The sequence below is a fragment of the Molothrus ater genome, chromosome 26, assembly GCF_012460135.2.
Source record: "Molothrus ater isolate BHLD 08-10-18 breed brown headed cowbird chromosome 26, BPBGC_Mater_1.1, whole genome shotgun sequence".
In the NCBI taxonomy this organism is placed as follows: domain Eukaryota; kingdom Metazoa; phylum Chordata; class Aves; order Passeriformes; family Icteridae; genus Molothrus; species Molothrus ater.
This window is the reverse complement of record NC_050503.2, coordinates 5734451-5754159: the sequence shown is the minus strand read 5'-3', so window position 1 is coordinate 5754159 and position 19709 is coordinate 5734451. Positions and strand designations below refer to the sequence as shown.

Sequence of the window (19709 nt, the reverse complement as noted above, 5' to 3'; positions counted from 1 at the left end):
CATAACCACCCAAAAATCCCTGTAAAAACCCTTCATAATCGCCCCAAAAACCCGCTCAAAAACCCCTTCACAAACCCTCATAATGCCAAAAAAAAACCTCACACAGCCTTCAAAAAAAACTCTCAAAAAAACCCTCACAACCCCTCCGAAAATCTCCTCACAAACCCCCAAAAATCTCCTCACAAATCCCCAAAATCTCCTCACAAACCCCTCCAAAAATCTCCTCACAAACCCCCAAAATCTCCTCATAACCACCCAAAAATCTCCTCACAAACCCCTCCAAAAATCTCCTCACAAACCCCTCCGAAAATCTCCTCACAAACCCCTCCGAAAATCTCCTCACAACCACCCAAAAATCTCCTCACAAACCTCCGAAAATCTCCTCATAACCACCCAAAAAACGCCTCAAAATCCCCCCAAAACCCCCTCAAAAATCCCCCCAAACGTTCCTGGCCTGCGAAGCAGAGAGAAGCCATGGAGAGTCCCCAAAGTCAATCAAATTTTTTATTAAATATACATCCTCTCTTGGCACAAATCTTAAAATATATAAACATTATATAACAAAGTGTCTTCACTGCAATAAAATAGAATCCAGATCCAAGAAAAGCCGTCAAAAACGACACGCACGCATGGATGGTGAGGGCACGGGAAAAGGCAATTAACAGTGTTTGTGCTAATTAAGTAATAGATGCATAGACCACACAGGCAGTGACCGGTGCTGGGACAGCCTGCAGCTCCTGCTGATTTTGGGGGGAAATGGGGGAAAAAAGGGGGGAAAGAAACGGGGAAAAGGAGCGGGGAAAGAGGGAAAAGGGTAAGGAAGGGGAGAGGGAAAGGGGGAGGGAAAAAGGGGAAAAGAAAAGGGGGAAAATGGGAGAAAAAAGGGAAAAATTGATGGGGAAATGGGGGGGAAAAGAAAAGGGGGGAAACAGAAAAGGGGGGGAAACAGAAAAGGGGGGAAAACAGAAAAGGGGGAAAACAGAAAAAGAAGGGAAAAGGGGGAAAGAAAAGGGGAAAAAATGGGAGAAAAAGGGGGAAAATTGAGGGAGAAATGGGGGGGAACAAAAAGGGGGAAACAGAAAAGGGGGAAACAGAAAAGGGGGAAAAAAGGGAAAAGGGGGAAAGAAAAGGGGAAAAAAAGGGGAACAGAAGGGGGCAATCAGCCCCTAGAAGATACAAAGAGAAGATCCCAAACCAGCCAAGGAGCTCAGGAAAGTTCCCCAAACCATCCCATGGTGCCTGAAGTGCCTGGAGCATCCAGGCTGTGAGGGGAAAACATGCTTGGGCTGTTGGAAAAACGCTAAAAAGCTGCAGTTTTGACGTTTTGGGTGCGTTTTTTTGGACCTGGTTTTCTCGAAGTGCCAGTGCGGGGCTCAAGGTGCAGGAAGAAGCAGGAGGAGGGAGAGGAAAGGGAAAACAAAAAGCACAAATTTGGTGGTGACGCTTTAAGGATCCGTGAGAAAGGGGAGTGGGAAATTAAATCTGAGAGGAATAAAGTGAAAAATTAGGGAAATGCAGGAAAGGAAAAAAGGACAAAAAAAGGGAAAAACTCCTGTTTTGCCTTTCTCAGAGCTCTCCCTGGCCAGCACACCTCAGAAAAAAAATCTGGAACGTGTGTGAATCCATGCAGGGAAGAAGAGAAGGGAAGGGAACACTCTGTTTCCCCTTTTCTACATTCAAAAAAAAGGAAAAAAAAGGGAAAAAAAAAAAAAAAAAAAAAAAAAAGCTTTTCAAACCAACCCAAAGCAGCAACAGGCTCTGAGAAACAAAAGCACCAAAACCATCAGAGGCTGAACTCAAGGACCTGCCCCTGGACAAACACCCAGCCTGCAAAACTCGTGGGGAAATTGGCTGAAACTCCGAATTTCAATCAGGGGCAGCTGCTAATTAAAGAAGGGCTCCCGGAATTCCTGCTTTTCCCAGCTGGGAGGGGACACGGAGGGACAGGACATAAACACTGCTGGGAATCCCTCCCTCTGCATCAGGACTAGAGCAGGGTGAATTGGCTTCTCCATTGGAGAAAAGAAATGGGGGCTGAGCAGGGGAAAGCAGAGCTGGGAGCTCTCCACAGCCCCCCAAAATGACACAGAATTCGGGGCCACCACCTCCCCAAAGCCCAGGGATCTTTAACTCCCAGGGAATCGGGGAATGTGTCGCCCTGCTGGGCCGGGGGGCAGAGCTCTGAGGCTGAATCCCAGTTCCAGTCTGCCCCCTCCAGTGCTGGGAGCAGCACCCGTGTGCCAACGCTCAGCGCCGCAGCCCCCATTCCTAAGGAAACATTTGGCATCAGGAGCAGCTCCGTGCTCCCAAGAAGTGCAAAGACAAAAAAGAAAGGAGAAGGCTGCTCCTGCCCCCTTGTGCAATTCCTTCCACTGCCACCCACCCCGTCCAGCTTCCACAGCTGAAGCGCAGAGCAGCCAGGAAAGGACAGCTCTGAAGGTCAATCTGAGCTTTTCCCTTACATTATGGACTCTCTGGAAAGGGATTTTTCCACCTTGGTTTGTGTAATCTTTCATCAGAGGAGCCTGAAGTCTGCTCTGACCTCTGAGTTTAACAGAGGGATGGATCACCCACTGAAAAAAACCCAAAAAACCCCATCTCCCATTTCCCTGAAAACTGACTGGAGAGAGGAGCAGTGAGAGATTGTGGAATCCCAGCTGGGAGCGGCTGGCACTGCAGGGTGAGCCCACAAGGGTTAAACGCCGAGGGGATCTGAGGCTGAAGCAGCTGAGGGATGGGTTAGTGAGCACAGGGCCAGGACCTACACAGCAGGTGCCAAAGGGGACAGCCCGGGCTGCAGCAGGGTCTGTTCTCCCCGGTGCGCAGAGCGGCGATATCACTGAATGAAACCAACACTGGGGGCTTTGGAGGGCGAACACCTCCTCCCCCGGTGCCTGCAGCCCGGGAAACGCTGCCTCTGCAGGGCAGGGCGGCACAGAAGGGAAACGCGAATCGGCCGGAGCGGATCCAGTCTGGGAATCCAGGCACGGCCCTTGCTCGGCGACACCCGCAGCACACAGAGGAAAATTCCCTTCGGGAAAGGGCTCAGAACTCCCCTCCTCTGCGGCCTCCAGTCTTTGGTAATCTCAGAGGGACACCACAAACGAGGGACATCGATGCAGCTCAACCCAAAAGCAAGGAAATCCACGGGGAGAGGGCAGCATTCCCAGCCAGAGGAAACATTCAGCTTTCGGAGCAAGTGTAGTGTCCTGGGCCTGCTGTGCCCTGCCTTCACAGCCCAGGGGAATCTGCAATTCCCTACGGACCACACTGGGATATTGCACTTGGCAGGATGTAGGGAGCTACAAAACTGCCCCTTCCCAGAGCCAGGGGTTCCTTCCCAACAGCTCCGAGCCCCCTCTGCCACCACCCACCGCCTCCATCTGCCACGGAGAGCCAGGTGAGGAGCCAGGAGCAGCACAGGTAGGGTGGGGAGGCTCCACTCCTGGGGACAGAGTCCATCAGAAGGGCGAGGCAGCTGCTTGGGAGGACTCAGCTCTGCAGGACCGGGAATTTTTCACTGGGGGAACGGTTAGGCTTCCAAATTAAAAAGGGAGAAAAAAAAAAACCCAATCCGGGAACAACAGGAAAAAACCCCCAACAAAGGGGCGAGTTCCCAGCTGCAGGAGCACGTGGGAGGCCAGGGAAGAACGAACTGCTCTCCCTGCAGGAAGCCACTACCTCTCGAGGCCGGGGCCGTGCTGCAGCTTGCGGAGCAGGATCTGCGTCAGGTCGAAGGTGGTGAAGCTGATGCCCACGGCGATGGGGCCCTTCACCCAGTTCATGCTGAGCCCTTTGTAGAGGCCCCTGACGAGTCCCTCCTCGCGCACGATGTCCTGCATGGTGAGCAGGATGGAGCTGTAGGTGTGGCCCAGCACGCCGGCCGTCTGCATGCGGCGCCGCACCACGTCCAGCGGGTACGAGGCCGACTGCCCGATGAGGCCGGCGCACGCCCCGAACAGCAGCCGCTCCGGGGGCGAGGGCTGCGCCTTCCCGCTGTGCTCTGGGGGGACACACGGGGCGAGTCACTCACCACGGAGGGCTCCTTCCCGGGGCTGTGCTCGTGAGGCTTCGTTACCCCCAAAACCCAAAAACTCGGGCTTTGTTTTACCGCAAGGCGCTCTCCTCCCAACGTTTTGCTCCCCAGGTTTTGCTCCTCAGGTTGAGCTCCCAAAGTTTTGTTGCCCAAGTTTCCTTCCCAAAGTCTCCTTCCCAAAGTTTCGCTCCCAAAGCTTCGCTCCCGAAGTTTCCTTCCCAAAGCTTCGCTCCCAAAGTTTCGCTCCCAAAGTTTCCTTCCCAAAGTTTCCTTCCCAAAGTTTCCTTCCCAAAGTTTCGCTCCCTAAGTTTCGCTCCCTAAGTTTCGCTCCCTAAGTTTCGCTCCCTAAGTTTCGCTCCCTTGCCCCGAACAGCAGCCGCTCCGGGGGTGAAGGCTGCGCCTTCCCGCTGTGCTCTGGGGGGGACACACAGTGGGGGAGTCCTTGGAATTCACTCACGATTAAAGGTTGTGCTCGTCAAGTTTCGTTACCCAGGTTTTGTTTTCCCCAGGTTGCTCTCCCGAGGTTTTGCTCCCCAGGTTCTGTTCCTGAGATTTTGCTCCCAAGGTTTTGCTCCCCGGGTTGAGCTCCCAAAGTTTGGTTGCCCAAGTTTTGTTCCCCAGGTTTTCTTCCCTAGGTTGCTCTCCTGAGGTTTTGTTCCTGAGGTTTTGTTCCCCAAAAACAAAACCTTGGGAGCTTGGTTGAGCTCCCAAGCAAAATCATTAGAAAGGGTCCCCAAAATCACTAGAAAAGCTCCCACAAAACGAAACCCCAAGTGATGTCACATTTACTGACAGTCACAGGTACAACTCCCCAGGTTTTGCTCCCAACTCAGTGCACAGCCAAGTCCTTTTCCACCTGGAAATTCCCCTTTTTCCCTCCGCAGTTCAGGCCCAGCTTTCATTGCTCCCAGCCCGGAGCTGCTCAGAGCCCTCGCTCACCCCAAACCTGCAGCATTTCCCAGCTTTACCTGCATGCACTTTCTTCAGCGTCTCGTAGGTGAAGAAGCTGAGGCCAGCGTAGGGGATGACGCCCAGGATGGTGGGTGTGAAGCCCCTGTACAAGGTTTTCAGCCCCTCCTCGCGGGATATCCGGATGAAGACGTGGACAATGCTGCTGTACCTGCCGTGGGGACACGGGGAGAGCAGACCTGCGCTGGTCAGCGGCTGGGGTGCTCCCAGCAGGGCTCCCTGATGGATTAATTGGGAATTAATTTGGCTCCGAGCTCATCGGGCAGCTCGGAGGGGGTTTCAGCTCTCTTGGGTCCTCCTGGGTCCAGCTGCCCTCCTGAACTGGTCTCCCAGTGCCCATCTCCTCCCACATCCACGCCTCTGGGCACTGAATCACTGCTCAGACCCCGGGGCTGTATCCCACCAAAGGCTCCCAGCAAGAAATGACCCAAAAAAGGGCAATAAAACCACGTGACCTTATAAAAACATAAAAATATGTGTGTGAGGCACTTACATCTCCTTGGGTGTGACAGCCATGCGGGCACGGACCATGTCCAGGGGGTAGGTGAGCATGGCAGCCGTGGTGCCAGCCAGGGAGCCAGCAATGAAGCGAGGGAAAGGCGTCAGTGCCCTGGAGTGGGGTGAGAGAAGAGACCAAACGTCACCTGCAGCTGCAGGTCCCACCTGGCTGCTGGGAACGGCCCTGCTCTGCCTGCTGGGCATCCCCAGCCACACCACAGGGAAAATCCGTGCGGAGAGGAGGCTCAGGGCTCGGCTGGAGCATCCCCTCACAGCTTCCTCTGCCTTGGAGCTTCCGCCTCAAATGTTCCGCCTTGGAGCTTCCCCCTCACAGCTTCTCTCTCAGAGCTTCCATCTTGGAGCATCCCCCTCACAGCTTCCCTCTCAGAGCTTCCATCTTGGAGCTTCCCCCTCACAGCTTCCCTCTCGGAGCTTCCATCTTGGAGCTTCCCTCTCAAAGCTTCCATCTTGGAGCTTCCCCCTCACAGCTTCTCTCTCAGAGCTTCCATCTTGGAGCTTCCCCCTCATAGCTTCTCTCTCAGAGCTTCCATCTTGGAGCTTCCCCGTCACAGCTTCCCTCTCAGAGCTTCCATCTTGGAGCTTCCCTCTCAAAGCTTCCATCTTGGAGCTTCCCCCTCACAGCTTCCCTCTCGGAGCTTCCATCTTGCAGCTTCCATCTTGGAGCTTCCCCCTCACAGCTTCTCTCTCAGAGCTTCCATCTTGGAGCATCCCCCTCACAGCTTCCCTCTCGGAGCTTCCATCTTGGAGCATCCCCCTCACAGCTTCTCTCTCGGAGCTTCCATCTTGGAGCTTCCCTCTCAGAGCTTCCATCTTGGAGCTTCCCCCTCACAGCTTCTCTCTCAGAGCTTCCCTCTCGGAGCTTCCCCCTCACAGCTTCCCTCTCAGAGCTTCCATCTTGGAGCTTCCCCCTCATAGCTTCTCTCTCAGAGCTTCCCCCTCATAGCTTCTCTCTCAGAGCTTCTCTCTCAGAGCTTCCCCCTCACAGTTTCTTTTCCCCCGCAGCTTCTCCCGCCAAGGTTCCGCCTCACAGCTTCCCCTCAGAGCATCCTCTCAGAATTTCCCCTCAGAGCTTCCCCCTCACAGCTTCCCCTCAGAACTTCCCCCTCGGAGTTTCCATCTTGGAACTTCCCCTCACAGCTTCTCCCTTGGAACTTCCCCTCACAGCTTTCCCCCTTGGAACTTCTCCTCAGAGCTTTCCCCTTGAAGCTTCCTCCCCAGAGCTTCCCCTCACAGGTTCCACCTTGGAAGCTCCATCTCAGAGCTTCCCCCTTGGAACTTGGACCTTCTTCTCACAGCTTCCCCCTCAGAGCTTCCATCTTTGAGCTTCTCCTCATAGCTTCCCCGTTGGAACCTCCACCTCAGAGCTTCCATCTTGGAGCTTCCCCCTCACAGCTTCTCCTCAGAGCCTTCCCCCTCACAGCTTCCATCTTGGAGCTTCCCCCTCAGAACCTCCACATCAGAGCTTCCTCTCAGAGCTTCCATCTTGGAGCTTTCCCCTCAGAGCTTCCCCCTCAGAACCTCCACATCAGAGCTTCCTCTCAGAGCTTCCATCTTGGAGCTTCCCCCTCAGAGCTTCCTCTCAGAACCTCCACATCAGAGCTTCCTCTCAGAGCTTCCATCTTGGAGCTTCCCCCTCAGAACTTCTCCTCAGAGCCTTCCCCCTCACAGCTTCCATCTTGGAGCTCCCCCCTCAGGACCCCAGCAGGATCCCGATCCCGCTGCCTCTTACTTTCCCTGGAATCCGTAGTAGTTGCCCAGGATCTGCTTGTACTCCTCGTGGGCGCAGAACTGGATGGCGGCGTAGGGGATCACCCGCACCATGGTGGCCGAGTTCCCTCTCCAGAGGCTCCAGAAGCCCTCGTTGAGGTAGGTGCGATAGATCAGCCTGTACGCTTCCTGCGGGGAAAAACCACCCGTGGGGAGCAGGCCAGGGGGATAAATCACCCGTGGGGAGCAGGCCAAGGGGGTAAGAGTGGATAATTCACCCGTGGGGAGAGGAAAAAATCACCCATGGGGAGTGGATAAATCACCCGTGGGGAGCAGGCTGAGGGGATAAGAGTGGATAAATCACCCGTGGGGAGCAGGCCAGGGGGATAAATCACCCGTGGGGAGAGGAAAAATCACCTGTGGGGAGCAGGCCAGGGGGATAAGAGTGGATAAATCACCCGTGGGGAGCAGGCCGAGGGGATAAATCACCCGTGGGGAGCAGGCCAAGGGGGTAAGAGTGGATAAATCACCCATGGGGAGAGGAAAAAATCACCCATGGGGAGTGGATAAATCACCCGTGGGGAGCAGGCCAGGGGGATAAATCACCCGTGGAGAGTGGATAAATCACCCGTGGGGAGCAGGCCAAGGGGGTAAGAGTGGATAAATCACCCGTGGGGAGCAGGAATGCTGGGCAGGGAGCTGAGCCCACAGATTCACCCCTCCAATCCCCTGCCCACAGAGCCGCCATGGGCAGCCCGGCACATCCACGTGCTGAAAAACGCAGCTTGTGTGGAATAAATGGCTAAATAAATGGAAATTAATTAAAGGAAAATATTGGAATTGCACTGTGCACGTGCATGGATCCCAGAATCCAGTGAGGAGAGAGTGAAGCTCCAGGCAAGAGCAAGGAAGGATTTTTAGATCCCAGCCTGCCTCATTTTCCCTCTCAGGGAAGGCACATTTTGCACAAAACCCCTTCCCAAGCCCAAATTCATCCCCTTGGGAAGACACAATTTACACAAAACCCCTTCCCAAGCCCAAATTCATCTCCCTGGCAAGACACAATTTACACAAAACCCCTTCCCAAGCCCAAATTCATCTCCATGGGGCCAGGCAGGAACATTTGGATCACAAACACCACACGTGGAAAAGCTGGAATGCACAGGGAAAAAGTACTCAGGAAGCCAGGAGAGGGATCAGATCCTGGATTTAATTCCCTATAAATGCTGGAACAACTCCTGTGGGGAATGAGCACTAGAAATGGTCCCAAAATCACCAGGAATGGTCCCAAAAACACCTTTCCCTCTATGTTTTCATGGAATGCTGCTGATAAATCCCCAAAAAAGCGAAATATCAACAAAAGATTATTAAACACTTCAGAGCAACAGCAGACAGACATCACCTTACCTTGGCAGAAAATCTTTTTGAAGACACTAAAAATAAAAACGACAAAAAAAAAAAGATTAGGGCTTGCAAGACATAAAAATAAATATTGATCCGTGAATCCCTAAATAAGGGACAAATAATCAGGTGTTTTGGCTAAAGGGATAAAAATGGAAGGAAAAGAATGAATGCAAGAGGAAATAGAGATTCTTTGTCTTGTAAACGCTCCCATAATTTAGCACAAAAGTCCATTTCTTCCCCCCGCTGCCTGTTAGGAAAATTCAGTTTGTGCAGAATAAATGAATAAATAAAAACAATTAATGAAAGAAAACCCATCAAAACTGCACTGCTCACTTATTTTTCAGAGCATTTCCATGCCCAGATCCCAGCCTAATTCCGGAATCCAGCGAGGGCAGAGCGAAGCTCCACGCAAGAGCAGCTCCATCCCAGCCAAACTCAAATGAACTCCCTGATTTTTATTTTTTTTTCCCCTTCCCTTGCATCCACCCAAAGTGACAGCACCTCCTTATCTGTGGCAGGGCTTGGGAGGCAGGATTTGTTTGGCAGCTCTGCCAAAGGAAGGGAAAACCCTGACTGGAAAGCTTTAATGAAACGTGGCTCCAATTAAGGGGCTGCTGCAGCTCCTGCCTGGCTCATCTCAGGCTCTGGGAGCCTCTCGAGTGCATCCAACAATTCCATGCAAATCCATTTTTCCCCACTGCTGCTCCCCTGTGCAATTCAATGCTTTTATTTGTTTTTATTTAGAATTTTTCTCTTTTTTTTTTTTAAGGAATAAAAACGACCTCAATGAACAGTGATGGTTATCAAGGGGGTTTTGTTCCTTTAAAAAATTATTTAAAATAATAAAATTGTTGAGTTGTGGGAAATTCATTGAGTTTGGGATGGGAAAGCTCATCCACCCCTCTGCCATGGACAGTCTCCACTATCCCAAGCCCCATTCCTAACTGAAGGCATCACTTTGATGATCCAAAGGTATTTTCCTTCCTCACAAACAGAGAATAAAACCCCTTAGGGCAGCAGGAGCCTAAAAAAACCCTCTCAGATCCCAAGAAACCGCTCCCATTGGAAGATTTGAACCCCATCCTTTCCAGCCCCTGGGATGGGCTGAAGCACACAGGGATTTTTAGGAATGCCCAAATTCCAGGTGATCCCCTGGCTCAGCCCAGCTCTGTGCCCCTGATGCTTCCACCCTAAAACAAACCTGGGTGTGCGGTTTGGGTGGGAAAACCCAAAAATTCAGGAGCCAGGGGCAACCCCAGCCCCCCCCCCATCCACATCCCAGCAATTCCAGAGCTCCTTGCTCTGCCCAGCATGAAAACCATGTGAGCAGAAATCAATTCTAAATTAAATGTCAGCCAGGGATTAGGCTGAGCCCAACTCAGTTAATCTGGGACGTCACCAGGCTTAAAATTCTTGGCCTTCCCAAATGTCCCCAGAATTAAAGGCCTGTGCTGTTCCCTTCGGGGCAATTGGAGGAGCTGCCCTGCAAAGAGCCCCCAGTGCCCCAGTCCTGCTGAACACGGGGCAATCCCCTGCTGCACCCAGAGCAATGTCACCAGAGCAGCGGCGACGCAGGGCTGCCGGAGCACACAGACCCAGCACGCCGCAGCTCCAGCGCCTGCTGCCTCTCCTTCGGGGAGAGCTGGCACAGCCTGGGCCCCAGCCCTCCTCAGGGAACCCTCGCGGCCCAATTCCCCCTTCCCAGAGCCCCACATGCCCAGGAGAGTGAGCTGGATGGGCACAAAGGGCTCAGGACTGAAGACGATTTGGGAGAAAAGCCCGAGGAGTCACCTTGGAACATGATTTTTGTCCTGTCCAGAGGAGCCACCGCAGTTTTAGCCACGGCCCCAGCCAGAGCCCCAGACATCAGCGAGTTCAGCACTTTCTTCTTCTCCTGGTTATCCTGGCAAAAAAAACATTGGATAGAGGGGGAAAAAATAAAAAATCAATGCCACAAGGAATAACATTTCACCTTTTGTGCAGCATTCACCCCAGGGCCAGGATTTGGGTCCAAGTGTTTCACGGAGTTTCCAGCACAGTGCACTGCTGGTGGGACTGGGAGGCAGAATTCCAAGCATTCCTCCTGCATGTGTTGTTTTCTCCCCGTTATTTCTCTTTTTTCTCCCTCCCCACGATTTTCAGGCACAGGCAGAGGGGAAGTTTCTGGAAGAGAAGCACCCCAGCCCTATTCCCACCCCATTCCCAAGCTCCCGAGGGTCAATCCAGGCAGCTTTCCCCCTCTGATGGGTGGAATGAGAGGGATTTTGCTGCTGGCATTCCTGCCACAGCTCACAGTTATAAAATCAGCATTTTTCTCCCACAGGGAACGACGACAACAACAACAAAAAAAGCCACAAAATCCAACCCAGTGGAGGTTGTGGAGTGAGAACAAGCCCAGGCTTGTGAACTTTTGACACATTGTGCAGGAGTTAACATTTTCCTTGTGTTTCCCAACCCCAAAGTTAATGTTTATGGCCCAAAACCCCTGGGTCAGCTCAATTCCCCCTCCCCAGCCGTGCAAAGGTGAACTTCAGCCCCAGATCTGGGTTAAACCCAGCAAGGCTGGGAGGAACCTCCCTTCTCCTGAGCTTCCAGGAGCAGGGAAAGCACAGAGTGCTGCTGCTGGGGCAGCCTGGACGGGGAACTGGGCTGTGTGCCACTGGGAATGGTCCAGTCTGTCACTGGGAATGCTCCTGTTACTGGGAATGGTCCTGTTACTGGGAATGGTCCTGTGTGTCACTGGGAACTGGGCTGTGTGTCACTGGGAATGGTCCAGTCTGTCACTGGGAGTGGTCCAGTCTGTCACTGGGAACTGGCCTGTGTGTCACTGGGAATGGTCCTGTTACTGGGAATGGTCCAGTCTGTCACTGGGAATGGTCCTGTCTGTCACTGGGAATGCTCCTGTTACTGGGAATGGTCCTGTGTGTCACTGGGAATTGTGTCCTGTGTGTCACTGGGAATGGTCCTGTGTGTCACTGGGAATGGTCCAGTCTGTCACTGGGAATGGTCCAGTCTGTCACTGGGAATGGTCCAGTCTGTCACTGGGAATGGTCCTGTTACTGGGAACTGTCTGTTTGCCACTGGGAACTGGGCTGTGTGCCACTGGGAGTGGTCCAGTCTGTCACTGGGAATGGTCCTGCTACTGGGAATTGTGTCCTGTGTGTCACTGGGAATGCTCCTGTTACTGGGAATGGTCCTGTGTGTCACTGGGAACTGGCCTGTGTGTCACTGGGAATGGTCCAGTCTGTCACTGGGAATGGTCCTGTTACTGGGAATGGTCCAGTCTGTCACTGGGAATGCTCCTGTTACTGGGAATGGTCCTGTGTGTCACTGGGAACTGGCCTGTGTGCCACTGGGAATGGTCCAGTCTGTCACTGGGAATGGTCCAGTCTGTCACTGGGAATGCTCCTGTTACTGGGAATGGTCCAGTCTGTCACTGGGAATGCTCCTGTTACTGGGAATTGTGTCCTGTGTGTTACTGGGAATGGTCCAGTCTGTCACTGGGAATGCTCCTGTTACTGGGAATTGTGTCCTGTGTGTCACTGGGAATGCCCAACCCCTTCCCAAGGGGAGGGAAGGTCTGGATCCCCTCCCAGCCCCTGGACTGCAGCTTTTGGGAGCCCAGAGCTCAGATCCCAGCCTGGTTTGGGGTGGGAGGAGCTCACAATCCATCCCACTCCACCAGCCCAGGCTGCTCCACGCTGGCCCTGGGCACCTCCAGGGTCCTGCTCTGGGAATTCCAGCCCAGCCAGGAACTCTTGCCAAAATCCCACACAAATTCCCCTTTCCATTCCCTGTGCCTTCCATCCCTCATCCCAAATCCCTCCCCAGCCCTCCTGGAGCCCTTTCCAGGCTCTGGGGCAGCTCCAGGGTTTCTCTGGAGCTTCCCTTCCCCAACCCGGGCACCTCCAGGGGTGCAGGGGCAGCCTCAGCTGCTCTGGGAACTCCATCCCCTTCCCTCCCAGGCAGGAATTCCTGTACCCCACCCATCCCTCCCTCCTGGCACTGGGAGCCATTCCCTGTGTCCTGCAACCCCATCCTTTATCCAGAGCTTCCTGTGGCTCCTTCAGGCACTGGAAGGTCACAACCAGGTGACCCTGGAGCTTTTCCAGGCTGCACAATCCCAGTGTTCCCAGCCTGTCCCCACGGCTCCATCCCTCTGATCGTCCTGGAGCCCCCTCTGGGCTGGCCCCAAACCCTCCAGGTCCTTGCAGGGCTGCAAGCGGAGCTGCAGGTGGGGCCTCACCTGAGAGGGGGAATCCCTGCCTGGAGCTGCAGGTGGGGCCTCACCTGAGAGGGGAATCCCTGCCTGGAGCTGCAGGTGGGGCCTCACCTGAGAGGGGAATCCCTGCCTGGAGCTGCAGGTGGGGTCTCCCCTGGGAATTCCCTCCTTGGAGCTGCAGGTGGGGCCTCACCTGGGAATCCCTGCCTGGAGCTGCAGGTGGGGCCTCACCTGAGAGGGGAATTCCCTCCTTGGAGCTGCAGGTGGGGCCTCACCTGGGAATCCCCTCCCTGGAGCTGCAGGTGGGTCTCCCCTGGAATCCCCTCCCAGCCCCTGCTCTCACCTCTGCAGGAATTCGGGCCGGGACGGGCTCCACATCCCTCTGGAATTCCACTGGACCTTCTCTCACACCATTACCCATACCAGGCACTCTGCCACGGGGCCAGCAGAGCTCCAGCTCCTAAACGCAACCCAAAAAACAAAGGGAAAAGGTCAAAAATGGGAAATATCCTGGAGATACAACACGGGGTTAGGGAGTGAGCCACCCCCAGCTGAAATTTCCATTTTCAGCAGGAAATTCCTCTCCCAATTCCCAGGAAAAGGGCATGTCCAGGATCCTGGTGCCATTTCCTTCCTTTAAGGTGTAAATGGATGTTTAGGGGGTGCCAGGTAAAAACGGCGCCATTCATATCAACCCTTCTCACCCCACAAAGAACTCAGCTGCAATAAAACACCCAAATATCCACAATTTCCAGGGAAAAGGGGCAGATCCTGCCCTCGCCCGATGAGCATTTTTGGCTCCTTGGGAGCGCTGAACAAGGAGACACCGGAGAAGGAAAACGGAAATTTAAAACGCTCTGGAAAAAGGGGATAAAATAGTCCCAGGAGTGAGCTTCCCCAGGAGCAAGGGGAGGTTATTTGGGGCAGAGGGGGATCCAGTGCCTCACACGTGCCACGAGGGCCATTGAGGATTTGTTCTGCTGCCTCCCAGGACTCCCTTTGCTCCCAGGTTTCTCCTGTTCCCCAAGCCACAGGAGGAAAGGTCGGCCTGACCTTGGCTGCAGAGCGTGGATGAAGGAATAATTCTATTTAAACGGAGTGATTTGCCTTTTTAGCTCTGACTTTCTGATATTCCTGCCCTCTACGCTGCAGCTTGTGCAGCCTGGAGTCTCCAGGGCTGGAACTGCTGCTGTGCAAACGCCGAGCTGCTCTCAGAGGGGCTCAGCAAGGACCAAAATCCCTTTCCTAAGCCCCAGAGCTGCCCCAGCAGCCCCACTTGGGAAGGTGAAACCCTCCAAGGAACGTCTGATGGGGAAATGAGGATTCCTGAACTCGGGCCCCTCTTGCCCCCGGCACTTCCCTCCCTCCGACGCCTGTGAAACCTCGGGCACCACGTTTTGCTTACGTGGGGATAAAAAACCATTTCCAGCCTCTTTTTCCCTCCTTTTTTTGACAACCTCAGGTGCTTTATGCTTGTCAGCACCTTTCAGACGTGCTGACCTGCTTTTTTTCCCCTCATAAATGAACGCCAGCCCTCATTTCCCTGGCCTGGCAGCAGATTTCAAACACAAAGCTCAGCCTTGGCTGCACTCAGGCGTGACCAATTTGGGATGAAGGAGCCTCATCCTCGCTCCAAAGTGGGGAAAACACACCTGGAGGCCTTTAATTATTCCAGAATTAATGATGCTTTGGGTCAGGGAGCACTTTTACGATCATCTCATCCCACCCCGCACTTCCAGCACCTCGAGCTGCTCCGACCCAGCCTTGGGATGGGGCGGCCACGGCTCCTCGGGGAGCTCCCTCGCCCCAAAATTCCTAAAATTCCTTCCCAATTAATTATCCCAGAATTAACAATGAGGACTTTTAGGATCATCTCATCCCATCCCACACCTTCCACCACCTTGAGCTGCTCCGACCCAGCCTTGGGATGGGGCGGCCACGGCTCCTCGGGGAGTTCCCTCGCCCCCAAAATTCCCTTGCCCCCAAATTCCCTCGCCCCAAAATTCCATCCCCAAAATTCCCTCCCCAAAATTCCCTCGCCCCCAAAATTATATCCCCAAAATTCCCTCGCCCCAAGATTCCCTCACTCCAAAATTCCCTCGCCCCAAAATTCCATCCCCAAAATTCCCTCCCCAAAATTCCCTCCCCAAAATTCCCTCGCCCCCAAAATTCCATCCCCAAGATTCCCTCGCCCCAAGATTCCCTCGCCCCAAGATTCCCTCACCCCAAAATTCCCTCGCCCCAAAATTCCATCCCCAAGATTCCCTCGCCCCAAGATTCCCTCGCCCCAAGATTCCATCCCCAAAATTCCATCCCCAAAATTCCCTCGCCCCCAAAATTCCCTCGTCCAGCCAGAATTCCCCCCCAGTTTCCCAATTCCACGCTCCCCCTCCCTCCCTCTCCTCCCTCTGTTTTGTCCTCCCCCTCGAGGCCTCAGCCCGGTGCCCCCAAAGCTTCTCCTCGCTCCCCAAAACTCGGGGAAATTGGGGAAAGCCCGAATGCAGGGGTGCCCAGCCCTGAGGCCGTTCGGGGGGCGCAGGGAGGGGTGAGCGGAGGCTTCAGTGGGATAGAACACCCCAACACCCCCCAGGACCCGAGCAGCACTGCTGGAAAAGTTCCCTCGCCGCACCCCGAGCCAGCAAAAGCCCCAGGAGCAGAGATCATCCAGAATTATTATTAATTATTCCTAATTGCTTCCAATTAATTCTAATTCTTTCTAACGGCCTGCAGTCATTTCCTTCCCTTCTCGCTCCTCCTGATCTCCCGGGCCTGGAAAAACACTTTGTAAAATTCCCTTTTGTTTTTGGACAGGTGCAGGTTTTACCCCTGCAGTAAATGTAGGCCACAATATCAGATTTATCCCTGCCAAAAATAAAACCAGCCCTCCTTCCCCCCAGAACAGAAATGGTGCTAAGGGCTCAGGAACGCAAAATGCAACTTTCTCTGAAAATACAACAATTGGGAAAGAGAGGCCCGAAAGGAGATTCGCCAAATCTGAATGATGGCATTAAGGCTGGATTTACTTTTGCACCATTTACTCCACAATATTCCCTTTTATCCCCTTTAGCCACATTCCTTTTCTATTTTTAGTGCCTGAGCCTACAAACACCTGTTTGTGTGCTCCATTTTACACATCAGCACGCACAGGCTCCGCTGCAAAAATAGCATTTATTTATTTGTTATTTTTATTCCCTTCTGCTGGCCTCAAAGCTGGATTTCATTTTGGACCCGGGCTGGATTCTGAGGTCAGGGGATTATTCCGACCAAGAATTCACACTGGAGCCACAAAACCCAAAAAATTATCCTAAAATTCAGTCTGGATTAAAGCTTTGGTGTCAATTTGCAGTGCCTGGGAGTAATCAGAATAACGGGAATAATGAGAATAACGGGAATAATCAGAATAACGGGAATAATCAGAATAATGGGAATAATCAGAATAATTGCTCCTTCACACAGCCCAAATTCCTTCACACAGCCAAAGAGCAATTATTCAGATTATTCTGATTATTCCCATTTTTCCCAGCGAGCTGTGACCCAGCAGAGGGAACCCTGGCAAGGGAACACAGAGGGATTATTCTGATGATCCCCATTATTCTGGTTATTCAGGTTATTCCCATCATTCAGATGATTCAAATTATTCCCATTTTCCGCAGGAATTTGGGAGCCAGCAGAGGGAACCCTGGCACGGGAACCCTGAGCGATTATTCAGATTATTCCCATTATTCTGATTATTCGGATTATTCCCATTTTTGTGATTATTCAGATTATTCCCATTATTCCCATCATTTGGATTATTCCCATTTTTGTGATCATTCCCATCATTCCCATTTGTCCCCAGGGGTTTGGGGCCAGCAGAGGGAACCCAGGGCTCTGCCCTCCTGCCCTTATCAGCAGCAGTTTTATCTCAGGGAGGGCACAGCTCTCCCAGCACCAACAATTCTTCTTTTTCCAAGAAAAACAAAAACCAAAACAACCCAACCCCAACCCCTCCCTGAGGTCCAAAAAGTTGCTTTTAAAATTTAAGTTTGATTATTTTCTGGAAAATCAGGCAGCACAATTGCTGTTATTCATAATAAACAGAAAACAGAATTCATTCACAAAAAAAAAAAAATTCTAATTTTTCTATTCACTTTTTAAAGTGAAAAAAAGGAAAAATCAGAATAAATCTTCCTCCAAGTAGCAGCAAAGTGACTCAAAACCAAAATAACTCCTGGCTCCCGAGGGTTTTATTTTTTATTTTCCTGACAGAAACCTGTCTGACCTGTACCAAACCCATCCCAGCCCAGGGCCCGGCTTGGAGCTTTGTGCAACCTCCTGAAGCCAAATCTGTCACACCAAAACCACCTGGAGCAGGGCAGGGCAGGGCAGAAATAAAATAAAATAAGATAAAATAAAATAAAATAAAATATAAAATAAAAAATAAAAAAATAAAATAAAAATAAAATAAAATAAAAATAAAATAAAATAAATAATAAGTAAATAAATAAATAAAATATAAAATAAAATAAAAAATAAAATAAAAATAGAAAAATAAAATAAAAAAATAAAATAAAAAATAAAAAAAAATAAAATAAAATAAAATATTAAATCCACAATGAAATTCTTGGGGTTGCCAAATTCCCTTGTCAGAGCATTCCTGCTGAAATCCAACCCCAGCACAGCCCCAGCCCCTCTTTCCTCAGGTCCCGGTTTGGGAAAATAAAGATAAAATAAAAATAAAGATAAAATAAAAATAAAGATAAAATAAAAATAAAGATAAAATAAAAATAAAGATAAAATAAAAATAAAAATAAATAAAAATGAAATTAAATAAAAATAAAATTAAATAAAAATGAAATTAAATAAAAATAAAATTAAATAAAAATAAAATTAAATAAAAATAAAATAAAATAAAAATAAAATAAAATAAAAATTCAGAACGGAAGAGGATATGCCCAGCTCTCTCTGCAGACGCCCAGGGGCCTGAACCCAGCCGTGGCTGTTCCGAATTCCCGTCAGCCACAGGTTGGGCTGGGATTGGCCCAAGCCCCGCCGCAGCCTCTCCTCCCTCAGGGGTTTTCCTGCTCTGCTCCAGCCCGGAGCTGTTTCAAACCTCGGGACGCTGTGAAAATGCTCAAAAACGCGCCCGCAGCCTCTCCTCCCTCAGGGGTTTTCCTGCTCTGCTCCAGCCCGGAGCTGTTTCAAACCTCGGGACGCTGTGAAAATGCTCAAAAACGCGCCCGGACCACGGCAGGAGCAGCCAAACACACACACACACACACACGCTCAATGTGATGCAGCTTCAAAGCCGCTCCAAACCCCATAAACACCCACAAAAAACGGGGAAAATCCATAAAGACACAGAAAAAACAGGGAAATCCATCAAGACACAGAAAAAGTACGGAAAGTCCATAAAGACACAGGAAAAAAGGGGGAAAATCCATAAAGACACAGAAAAAAGGGGGAAAATCCATAAAGACACAGAAAAAAAGGGGGAAAATCCATAAAGACACAGAAAAAAGGGGGAAAATCCATAATAAAGAGACAGAAAAAAAGGGGGAAAATCCATAAAGACACACAAAAAAGGGGGGAAAGTCCATCAACATACATTAAAATATGGGGGGGAAAAATCCATCAACACACACAAAAAAATGGGGAAACGATCCATAAAGACACAGGAAAAAAAAAACAGAGAAAGAATGGGGAAATAAAATTCATAAAGATACACAAAAAAATGGGGGAAAAATCCATAAACACACACACAAAAAAAGGGAAAAAATGCCATAAAGACACACAAAAAATGGGGAAAACCTCATGAGGACCCAAAGCACAGCCCGGGCACCCCAGCCCCGGGGTTTGGGGGGACCTCAGCCAATTCCCCCCGCACGGGCTCGGGCTGACCCCGCTGGGGCAGCTCCAGCGTTCCCAGCTCTCTTTGTACCCTGGCAGCTCCGAGCCCAGCCAGGAGCTCCTGGCAAGGCAGAGCAGGGAACTGCGCGAAGCTTTTGGTTCTTTTAATTGCAAATAATCTCATTTCACACCCCCTGCGCAGGGGAGATCCCCGCCGTGCCCCGCGTCCGCCCCGCGGCAGCGCAGAAACTTCCCTGGGCTGCAATTTCGGCTTCGGGGGATTGAAATGAACAAGAAAAATAAAAATAAAAATAAAATAATCCCATTTATCGTCTGGGGCGGGAGGGGAACAGAGGCGGGCACAGAGGGAAGGCGGCAGGGCAGGAAAAGGGACACGGGGACGGGCTGGGAAGGAAAAGGGACACTGGGACACAGTGGGAAGGTGGCAGGGAAGGAAAAGGGACACTGGGACAGGCTGGGAATGAGAAGGGACACTGGGACACACCGGGAATGAAAAGGGACACTGGGACACAGTGGGAAGGTGGCAGGGCACAGAGAGGGGCTGGCAAGGCGGGAGCAGGGCAGGCTGGGGCCAGGAAAGTGTGGGAAACAGGGAAAGCAGGGGCTGGGAAGGCAGGGAAACAGGCAGGGAAAAGGGCAAGGAAACAGAGAACAGGTGGGGAAAGCGGGCAGGGAAAAACAGGGGGGAAAGGAGCAAGGAGAAGCAGGAAGCAGGGGAAAAGGAGCAGCGGAAAAGAGCAAGGAAGAAGGAAGGGAAAGGGAGCAGGGGGGAAAGGAGCAGGGGGGAAAGGAGCAGGGGAAGCGCAGCCCTCGCTCAGCCCCGCCGGGAGCGCTCCCGCAGCCCGGGCAGCGCGGGCCGGGCCTCCCGCGGGGGCCGCAGCCCGGAGCGAACGCAGCCAAGGCCGGCCCCGCTCTCCCGAGCGCACCGAGGCGGCCGCCGAACGAGCGGCGCTCGGTGTCCCGGGCGCTGCCCGCGGGCCCGGCCGGCACGGGGTGACCCCG

At 52.1% G+C, this 19709-nt stretch overlaps 1 protein-coding gene across 3 annotated transcripts; it reads right to left on the bottom strand.

The window, feature by feature from the left end:
* Positions 1-490: 490 nt before the first annotated feature.
* On the bottom strand, positions 491-13444 carry SLC25A42 (solute carrier family 25 member 42). Of its 3 annotated transcripts, none has more exons than XM_054517357.1 (7): positions 13201-13444; positions 10427-10538; positions 8639-8664; positions 7254-7420; positions 5499-5615; positions 5005-5184; positions 491-4003 (listed from the first exon to the last, which is right to left on the bottom strand). In XM_054517357.1, the coding sequence occupies exons 1-7, from the start codon at positions 13276-13278 to the stop codon at positions 3493-3495; spliced, it is 1191 nt and encodes a 396-aa protein (XP_054373332.1). In that variant the 5' UTR covers positions 13279-13444; the 3' UTR covers positions 491-3492. The 3 variants fall into 3 exon arrangements, with proteins under 3 accessions (XP_054373332.1, XP_054373333.1, XP_036255412.1); XM_054517358.1 differs by having other exon boundaries at positions 491-3836; positions 5005-5156; positions 13201-13437; XM_036399519.2 differs by having other exon boundaries at positions 3566-4003; positions 5005-5156; positions 13201-13438.
* Positions 13445-19709: the final 6265 nt, after the last annotated feature.

Bases quoted from the DNA above. Each gene is read 5' to 3' on its own strand.
- SLC25A42 (XM_054517357.1), bottom strand. From the start codon at position 13,278: ATGGGTAATGGTGTGAGAGAAGGTCCAGTGGAATTCCAGAGGGATGTG. The intron at 10,539-13,200 runs GTGAGAGCAGGG...TTTTTTTGCCAG, and splicing joins CGGCCCGAATTCCTGCAGAG to GATAACCAGGAGAAGAAGAA. The intron at 4,004-5,004 runs GTAAAGCTGGGA...GTGTCCCCCCAG, and splicing joins GCTGAAGAAAGTGCATGCAG to AGCACAGCGGGAAGGCGCAG.